Source organism: Perna viridis, chromosome 14 (assembly GCF_037379345.1).
Source record: "Perna viridis isolate PV_CMFRI_1.1 ecotype Kerala chromosome 14, ASM3737934v1, whole genome shotgun sequence".
NCBI lineage: Eukaryota > Metazoa > Mollusca > Bivalvia > Mytilida > Mytilidae > Perna > Perna viridis.
This window is the reverse complement of record NC_142458.1, coordinates 422,920-433,500: the sequence shown is the minus strand read 5'-3', so window position 1 is coordinate 433,500 and position 10,581 is coordinate 422,920. Positions and strand designations below refer to the sequence as shown.

Below are 10,581 nucleotides of genomic sequence, written 5' to 3'. Positions count from 1 at the left end.
CAATGATGGATGGTATATAACTTGTTATGATTCAAAGTTATTTTATTAAATTAACGTGTCTATTTTTTTCAAATTTAAACATGATTTTTGGAGGACGTATTTCTACTCGTAGACTGTTCAAAATGGCGACCAGATAAATAAACTAATAATGTTACGGTTACGGTGAGGAAACGTAATTAATCAGTAAATAGATTCGAATGTCAAAATATCCCGTCTTTTTTTTTGTGGTTAATGATATAGTAGTTTACTTTGTATGAACGTTATATTTATAGCATAGTATTCCGAGTTAGACAAATAAACTTTCGAACGCGCAGCGTGAGAAGTTCATTTGGCTAACGAGGAAGGCGTTGCTATAAATGATTTATAACATGAATGACACGCCCATGACAGTCCGTGCAGAAAAAAAATAACGTTTGGCGGGAAAATCTAATAACCCGCACAGTAGGCAGTATGGCAGACGCATTCTCTCTACCAGATTGGCTTGACATTGAAAATGTAGAAAGCGATGATTTGGTTCTCTCTCAGGTGTGTATTTTTTAATTGAATTAGACAGATTTACGCTTATTGTCTTTTTGAAGGCTTTTAAACACAACTATTCGGGGCATGGACCCCCTTTTTAGGCCCAAATGTAAAAAAAATCTATTTATTTTTCCATATTTACAATTTTCTACAATATGTAGGCATATAACAAGTCTCAAAACTCCATAACCAGTCGATTACAATACCTTTTCTACTATCCACACGATCCGCAAGTGAAAAGATTTTATTGTTTTACCTTGGGACCCAAAAAGGGGGGAGGGTCCATGCCCAAAATACCTGTGCTTTTGATCGGAAATCGGTGAAATTTTTCTCCGATGTGATGTCATTTATATGCCCTATATTGGCCCTTAATTTTTGGAAATATAGATATTTCATTTTTTTAAAACGATTGTTTACTGTTTTGCAGGTTCTTCAAGATGTCGAGGAAGATATATCATTAGCAGATGCGTTGGCAACAATAGAGGAGAATATTAGATTGTCGCAAATTCATCAAAATATTGAACCATTTTATGACATGAGTGTTTCGCAAGCTGTGGATTATTACCACTTGGGCACGTTTGGGCTTGGAGATTTCTTACTAACCGACTTCAAAGATGAGAATGTCGAACCGGAGCGTTTCATCGCACCCGTTTCAGATGAGGATATAGAAAAGCTGATATCGTCTCAAACGAACGCAAACACTGTCTGGCAAAGAAAACCTGCAGAGATTTAAAGATTTGTATTTTATTATATGAAACCTAATAAAATTGACATTTGTATGTGTGCTTTTTTGTAGGCGTAATCTTTTCCCAAAGAGGCGGAGCTTACCCATGCAATATTGGTTTTAGTGTTTTGGTTATTTCATGGCTGTTTCCTCATTGCATTATATAGGCCCATGTGACCTTTCATGCAATATTATTTGGTTGCTTCAATTTAGAGCATACATTTTGGTACATGCTTGTCGTCTCTATGTTATTCCATAAAAAGATCAAAGGAAAAAAGAAGATTCATGTTACAATAATAAATGCTGCCATTGGTAATATGTGTTATAGTATATGTAATATTCAACCATTTCGTAACATCTTGATGAAAAGATAAATGGAATTTCTATAAAAATTCGTATTGCCAATACATGTATCTCACCTGCAAATAATTTTCACAAAAACAAAAACAAAAAACAAAAAAACAAAAACAAAACAAAAATCGGAAAAGTAAAACAAAAACCAGAATTTTCGGAAAAGCCAAAAAAACTGACTCTCCCAAAATTTTCGGAAAAGCAATACGTCCGTCAGGCTACTATCTGCAGGTCATTTTTGCCTGTTGGGGGTTATGTTGAGTTGGATTTTTTATGACCTGATTTCGGGCAATATTTAATTTATCTCCAGGCCACGAATTCGTATCAGTTTCCGTAGGAAAACAACTGAACCTATCGTCTTAATTCGGTCATTTTCGGTTTATGTCGGGCCTTATTTCAAATAATCTTAATTCTTATTGGACCGCACTAGCACTGTTGCAATTCTATTGGCTCCTGTAATTTCTATCTACAAATTTCCCGCTATTATGTCAGTTGGCCATCTGCTATCGTACAAGGCAGTAGTAATTAAAGGAGTAGGAAACATGTTGTATAAAAAAGAAATTTACAGCGCTGTCACTTGGCTTCAAAGGTAAGTGATTTTATCTGTCACTTGTTTGTTTATATTTATAAATGATTTGTTTTAAGGCGATGTCACTGTGAGTATTGGTTATTTAGTAAGTTAAAATTTCAATTTCGAGAAGTCATTCCCCCTTTTCTGTGCTATGAAAGACTTCCACATTGCTTTGGCCCGGCTATGGCACTCAAAATACAGATTAATGTATAATGTAAAGTTGAAAGTTTGGAAACTGTAACATTTATTTTTCAATCATTAAAAACAAAAAGAAATTTGCTTCAGGAGAGCCGGTTTCTCCCATGAAATACATGTATGTATAGATAACTTTGAAAATTTTAATTGGTGAGCTATCGCTAACAGAAATTTAAATCACTCCTTCCAAGTGGTTAATTTAATTTTTTTTGTCACTAGCATGAAGTAAGATCATATTTATTTCATGGCTCAATAGCTTAATAAAACAAATTTTTACTGGGTATTTGGTGATATGAAATTTCTAATCTTGACTTCATCAGGGAGTGTGTATTAATATAAATTCCCTAACTACATATGTACTTGAAGAAATTTTAGTAGACCCTACTTTATGTAAATGTATACATCTATACATGTACATGTATGTACCAAGGATTTTTACAGTAGACTGTAAAAATCCTTGTATGATAAATAATCTGAAAATGCCCAAAAGGGGGCACTCCAGTTTTCTTTCCAATTTATAATATGATACAAATTGTTTATTATCAAGACTTTTAGAGCATAGCTCCCACCACATACACACATGCACACATAATTGTGAACTTGTCATAGAAAATAAGCATGAAGTTATTGTATTTAATATTGAATATTTTATTTGCTGACACACATTTTCATTAAATTGTCATGGCATAGTACATTACAAAAACTTACATGTACATTAGGAGTAAACATGAACAAATACTACTACATGTACCGGCACATGCATGTGTGGATGGCTACATGTGTGTATTTTATTCTATTTTTGTTGGTTCCACAAATTGTGCTGTCAGATGTACATGTTCACAAACGTATGTTTTCAGTCTGTGGAGCTCACTTCACACAGCAGTGCATTCATAATACTGATTTTTACACCTTGTAAATTGAAAAAGTTTTTTTTTGTTTTAAAGGTACATTCTGAGTGGTGTGAGGTGGAAGCCCCTGCAGTCCACCATGTACAATAGAAAGGGTCAGCCTACCCTCCTGTAGGTCAGCCATTGTCTTATGGTCAAAGAAGCTTATACGTCAGGTAAAGTATTCACTGTTGCATTTTTCAGCTTACAGTCCACCTGAGCTAAATGTACATGTATTGTCATCATCTGTTGTAGTTAACCTACTTTAAATTATTTTCATTTCTAACTACTCAGTGGATTGTCACCAAATGTATCAAGGTATGTACTTAAACTGTGTCATTAGTATGCTGATGACAACTTTTATCAATAAAAATTATCAATTCTGGAAAATAAAATGTGACAAATGCTTTTTCAGCTTAAGCCCTTGAAATACATTTGTATTCATTATTGAGTCCAACTTGTGTGGCAACTCCAAATTTGAGTTATTGCCTGTGAAGAGGCTAAATGTAGCAATTAGCACTTTTAAGCTGCTTCTAATGTGTATAATTTAAAATCTTGTAGTTTTAGAAAAAAGCTTTTAATTGAAAAAAATATCCATATGATTATACTAAGTAAGATATTCATTGAGTTGAGGTTGTTTGTCTCCCTATTAGAATTTTTGACCTTAAAATATAAATGTACCAGCTTATATATATATATATATTTAAGGTAACATTTGAATTTGCATCATTTCATTTACAATTAATACATGTTGTTGAATGATCACCTGAATATGGCTGAAATATTGCTGCTCGGGCTTTGAACCCCAACAATCATGTTATTGAATGGTTTTCCAAAATTACAAGATGATTTATTTATTTCAGAAAATGGCAGCTGTACTCAGAACAGCAAGCTTCGGAAGCCAAGTTCCCATAGGTTACAGGACCCTCTGACTGAATTCTTCATTTCAAAACACTCGTCCATTCTCATTCAACTAATACTACTAAAACCACTAACCTTGAATGGGGTGGTGAGCCTACTTGCAAGATAATCTGGGGGGATTTCTTGTGAGGTCTTTGGCGGGAGAAGATTCAGTCTGATTCCTGGGGAAAGACAGCTACAGAATTGCATCCCACGGTTCCAAAGACAGCAAATCATCATAATTGCTGAAAGAGTAGACCCTTTCATAAAAAGGTTTGTTGATATTTATTGATACATAAATATAAATCAATTTGTATTCTCTATCAGCTGTTTAATATACATGTATACATGCACACTTGTTTTATTTTTGTTTTCTAAAGGATCACATGTCTGCTGTTCTCAATTAAAAGGTAATGAAGTTCTATTTTTTATGATAGGTTGATGCAATTCTTACACAGTGGTTCTGACACTGTGGAAACACTGGTGTGGATACCAGCAGGTCAAGGTTAGTAACAATGCTGCTAAGCTTGTTTTGTCAGTTATTATATATGAATATGTTCAGTAACAGTTTATTAACTACATATATTATTTTTTAATACCCTTCTAAGTTAGGGGTAGAAGAAATTACCATATAGATTTGTCCATCTATTCATTTTGGTAATAAACCTCTGAAATATTTTTTTTTTTATCATTACATCAATATCAAACTGCTAGGCAATATAAATACATGTATGCAGATGGGGATGATAGAATCAAGATTGTAATAACTGTGACAATGTTTTCCTAAGAAAGACATGGGATTAGCAGGTTTTTAAAGCATGTTTAGGCCCTCGTAAATCTTAATTTTGCTTAAAAGAGGTCATGTTTGAAGATATTGAAAGTAATAAGATACAAGGAAGATAATTCTATCCTTTCACGAAGAGTAGCCAGGGTGTTCGGTGCAAGTGACATAAGACATTAGATTTGTAATTAAGTACATGTTAAGCCAAGTACATACATTGTATGTGTACAAATAATGTTTTTATCTGGTATATTGTAGCATCAGATTTCCTGGCTTTTTATGACATATGTATCCATTTTTTTCTTTTAATTTATAGCTGAACCACATTGAGAAGACGGGGGAACTGCACTTAGGTGGATTTGTGCCAGTAAGTGAAACTTAATTACAAATAATTTTTATATCACACAACAAACAATAATGATGCTTCTTGTCATGCCTGACAGAATGGATCTGTGCAAACTTTGGGATGACGATCTGATTCTGAGGAGGGTCAGAAAATTTATATTCAACCATATCAGAGTAATACTATTTATTTTCATTTCGCTCCATGAAGTATCTAGACTGATGTCAGAAATTTTTAGTTAGGTTATAAGAAATAAACAATGTTGCTGGATAACTCAGAGCTATTTGAGAATTGCCTATGATAAAAAATTTGTCTATTGAAAAATAACGTAAATACATGTACATATTGTTTATTGCAGGAAGTGCAATAAACAAAATATGCACATGGAAAATTTGTTCTTTTTCAATAGACAAAATTTTTTTCATAGCCAATTCTTATAAATTAATTTTAAAACATATTTTTATCTTTAAACATGAGAAAAGTGTCTCTGAATTTAACTGAATAGGGGCGTGTCAATATTTTTTTTATCCATTGAGATATAACAAAATTATTTTAACCAATCAGATTACAGTATTTGTCTCAAATTAATTAATTCAGAATTTCACAAATTCTTTAGGTAGAATATATACATACAGGTACCATTATTTGTCTATTGATTTTCTTATATTAGGAATTTTTGTATCACTTATGGACTAAAGTATGGTTTTTTAGTGTCAGTGTCATTACATCACAATCTGTCTCTTGTAATCAATTTTTATGCCCCAGTCAGAGTCTGTTAAAATTTTAGGGTAAGATTTCTCATACATTTTAAGTCAGTTAAACATGAATCACTGTATAACTTTTGCTAGGTATACAGTTGCATATCTTTTTGATGTTTTATTGACGTTGAAATTTCATGTTAAAATTTTAATGTTAAGTTTTTTTATTAGGTCGGTTAACTCCTCATGCCAGGTCAATGGTATTTTGTTAAGTTGCATTAGCATCACAAAGAAAATTAAAATTCCATATCATTTTCATGTATATGCCCCTGTAGTCATGGTCTATTGATTTATTACAAACTTTAAAAGTATATGTACTTACGTATTGAACTTGTGAATTTGTAAGTGAACCTAGACAAACCAAATCATAAAAATTCACTAGTACGGGGATAATCTCGAATTACAAAACAATTATTAGGATCAAGTGCAATAATTAGGAAAAACATGAATTTGACAATTTGGGACACTTTGTTTATGGTGCGGTAGATTTTCCTACCAATGTAGGTTCACATGTATGAAATATAGGACATTGCATTATTTTGGAAAAATATTTGGTTAGGAACCAGAAATTTGGTACAAAGATAGTGTTTTGCATGCTGAACAATTTATGCAAAAAAATGGAAAGATATGTTGCCAGTTGCCATGGCAACTGATTTTTTTTGCCAAAAATTTTAAATGCTCAGATTTGGTTGGAATTCTCAGAAACCTTAAAGCTGATTTTTACGGATCATTTCACACAAACCTAAAGTTCTCAAAACTTGAAGGGAAAGACCACCTTTGCATTAAATTAGACTCTTATGCTAAATCATACCCACGTAAACAAAAATAAATAACCTTAAATACAAAATGCGCTTTTATAAAATGCTCAAGGCTATGCAAAGTTTGAAATCCTTGAAATTTAAGTGGATAGCCATCTTCTAGAACTCTCCTATTTGCAGGAAGACCATAGCCAGAGTTTATTTATTTTTTTCCAATAGATTCCGATTGGCTCGTGACGTTGGTTTGGTACTTATACAAGTACTGCAAATAATATATAAACAAAGAATATTCCGTGAATATTTCTACGATCATATTTATCTAATCACCAAAACGTGATGACTTGTCAAGCTTGCAATTGCACGAAATGTTCTATAATTTTTTTTACCAGCAACATGAACATTCTTCGGAAGTAGCCATAAGATTTTCCTTACAATACTAGTCATCTGGCTGCAAATCCCGTTGTTCGTCAATGATGTCTGACATTTGCTTGCATGTTGTGCCTCAGTTTCTTCTATTTATTTTGGGTTGAAATTATAGGGGAAAAGTCCCAAATTTGTGATTTGTTGCCTATTAGATATTTAGCTTTAAGTATTGAAGATAAGTTTGACTAAACAACACTTAAAAATAATTCTTTTTAATAAATATAATTATCCATGTATAGATATGCAGGTAATTTGTGACTGGTCTTAATTTTTTTATATTTCTGCTAAATTTAATACATGTACTACTTAAACTGCTGAAAACGTGGTTTAAAAGATTCAGTGATTTTTCTAGTACTCGTCATTACTGTCATTGATGAAAGATTTCAGAATGACAATAATGACGAGTACTCAGGTGTTACTCCATTTTGTAGTTACATATTGGCAATATCAATAAACTCCTCAGAGACCAATACTGAATATAACTGTGAAATTGTCATATAACTCGCTCTGGATCCCAAAAGCACAGTTGAAATCTTGCTATATATATACCGCTGTGACATCTATGGCAACACCGCCTGCACAAAGCTCAGCGCCCTAGACCACTCGGCCAGCTAGGCTATATCAATTTGATCCGATGGAGCAGTGTAGTGAATAGTCTCGTCGCATATATAGTCCCCGATTAAGTGTAAGAGTGTCCTAAAATGATTTCTATTTTTGATGATTCTTAAAGGGTGGGGAGTTTGGTTTTTTTTTTAGTCTCAGGTATATTTGCTATTTGGATTGTCTGGAAAACATGCTTACATGATAGTAAAAAAAAATAATGTGCTTTACTCATATGTAATGTATATTTAAGTTTTATTTAATGTCTTTTCACAGTGCTGTAAATAACAGATGATACTGAAATATCTTATGTCAAATACTACTTTAAAAATATACCATTAAAATGGGCCTCATTTTCTCACGTTAAAGTGACTAAAGCATTCAAAATCCAGGAAAAAAAACCTGGGATCTATAGAGTTCTGTCAAAATATTGTGTTACACTGGTAAACGTGAATCATTTATTGTCTTCCTCTACCTTTATAACTACTTATGGATGCTAATCCTATTCCATCACCAGATAGCGTCCTTCTTCCTTGGCTGTTCAGTGATATTCCACAACATCCAGAGGTGCGCCTGCTCAGGTGACCAGTCTGAACCTGGAACTGGATGGCCTACATGATTCTGATTCTCCTGGTGTAATTGCTATTATGTTCTTAAGTTACTGAGTGTTTTTTTCCATTTTCATTTTACCATAATTGTTCACAATTACACTGCACTTTCTCACATATTTTCTCTTTACTATAACTGTTCACTTGTACACTGCACTTTCTTTTTACTATAACTGTTCATCAGTACTCTGCACTTTCCCACACATTTTCTTTCTTCCTCCAAGTCCATTGGGATGTCTCTCTGCACATTTCTATAATCAGTCCCTACCAATACCAAGGTCCACAATGACTGCCCTGCAAAGCCTCTTTATACAACTTCTATTTCAAGTCACCATGGACTCCATCCTGCTGCATGCAACAATCTACAAGTTTCTGGTACTTTGTAGTGTTTCTTTCATTAGCCGCCTTTATTTGGTCTTATAAAGGGACTGAAAGCTCCAGCAGGACTACTTGCTTGGTTCCCTGCATGATTTGTAGGTAGAATTATACACTTCGAATTTGTACTTTGTAAAAATGATTTTGTTTTCCTGAGCATAACACCAAAGTTTTATGATACAGCCAGAAGAAATAGATGAAGTCACAGATGAAGAAACAGATGAAGACACAGATGAAGATATACAGCATGTCACAACATTGGATCAGGTAACATTAGTCTTAGATGTGTTTTACGGTATTTTGGTGTGTATAGTGCGCATTTGTGTATAATGCGCAGGGTTGTTTTCCTTTAAAAGTTGATGTAAAAAACTTTTTTACCGATGTATGTATAGAACCACGAACATTACTGGCTTTATTTTATTTTTAAATAGAAGGGACCATTTCGTCTGTTTTGTGTATTTATTTCATTAAAGAATATTGTTTTTGTTACTTTTGTATTTATCTGTTTTGTCAGTGTTTATGTGTATTCATTTACTGTTCGAGTAAGAAATACGTAACGTAGACAATAGCTGAAATTGTCTTGGACATACGTTTTGATTACCTTTGAAAAGTTTCTATTGAGAGTAATCAATTTCTGAAAATTGCTAATTCTAGAAAAAGGACTGTTTTTACTACAATCAATTAAGGGGTCTGAGTGAACAATGCAGACGGTCATCAAATAGGGCATGTGTGTTGATAGCTCGGCCAAGCGTGATAATGAGATGCAGGATTTTCTCTGATGTGTGTCGGGGATACATAAAGGGTTTGTGTTAAAAAATTATAGTATTTACACTGGATAAGGATTTTGATATTAGTTCAATGAAAAAAGAAAGTCAATGTTTTCAAAAAGTAGAATATCCAATAACTATGAAGTAGAGTTCAATACTATGCGTAAATAACAATATATTTTTATAACCGACTACTTTGTCCAATGGAAATATTTTAGGGCTCTATGAGCAATGTGCCGAAGATTTTGTTATTTAGTAATTAAATTGTTAAAACTTGTGTGTATTTTAATTACTTATTTCAAATCGTTAACAAGTTGTATTCCCTATTATGGAGCTGGGGATGCAGGCATATTTTATCCTGTTTTTGCAGAATTACCTCCCGTAAGAGCAGGTATAATTTCGAAGTCTCTCTAATCGATGTTTGGATTCGGGTGCAGAAAAAAGAGGTAACTGAAATGAAAATGGAATCCCCAGCAAACAAACACAACAGTGTTTCTAAAATTTACAGGGTGTTTCATTTTGTTGGTAGGTTACATAAGGATGATTTTCATTTGTATTCCGGGTAAAGAAAATTTATGGCAGGGTCAGTAGAATGAGAAATTCCCTTTTGACTTTCGAGATTTTCTAAAGTATCGTTGATATCGGATGGAAAACCTTGCATGTTCCAAATAGTCACCCGCTCCAAAGGGAGATAAATGTTGACAAAATGTTGGTCCACAAGTCAGGAATAGTCGTATACATCGTAAAGACATAATTATATACATATTATATTGTTATTCGATACACAAAAATAAAAGTATGGCAGTTGTAAACATAGTCTGCCATGTTCTTTTGGGAGGTTATAAATCAAAACCAGATTTTGTTCAAGAAGATTTTATTGACAATCAATGCTTACAAAGGTAACAAGTCAACGAAAAACTCATGAAAAATCCATAAATATGCTTTTGCAGCTCATAACTGGTCTCTGATTCAATATTGACTCCCTCGAGGTCGTTAATTTTGGACTGATCTAAGGTCTGTA

The 10,581-nt window shown here is 33.2% G+C and overlaps 1 protein-coding gene across 2 annotated transcripts in view; it reads left to right on the top strand.

Annotated features, from left to right (window-relative positions):
* Positions 1-237: 237 nt before the first annotated feature.
* Positions 238-10,581, top strand: part of LOC148597653 (uncharacterized) — a 29,124-nt gene continuing 18,780 nt past the window's right edge. For both annotated transcript variants that reach the window (XM_088562332.1, XM_088562333.1), the window contains exons 1-7: positions 238-525; positions 947-2,183; positions 3,305-3,423; positions 4,111-4,420; positions 4,585-4,652; positions 5,245-5,295; positions 8,977-9,060. In XM_088562332.1, coding sequence (XP_088418458.1) covers positions 451-525; positions 947-1,252 — 381 coding nt within the window. In that variant the 5' untranslated portion in view covers positions 238-450 and the 3' untranslated portion in view covers positions 1,253-2,183; positions 3,305-3,423; positions 4,111-4,420; ... (1 more) ...; positions 5,245-5,295; positions 8,977-9,060. The remainder of the gene's footprint in view (positions 526-946; positions 2,184-3,304; positions 3,424-4,110; positions 4,421-4,584; positions 4,653-5,244; positions 5,296-8,976; positions 9,061-10,581) is intronic.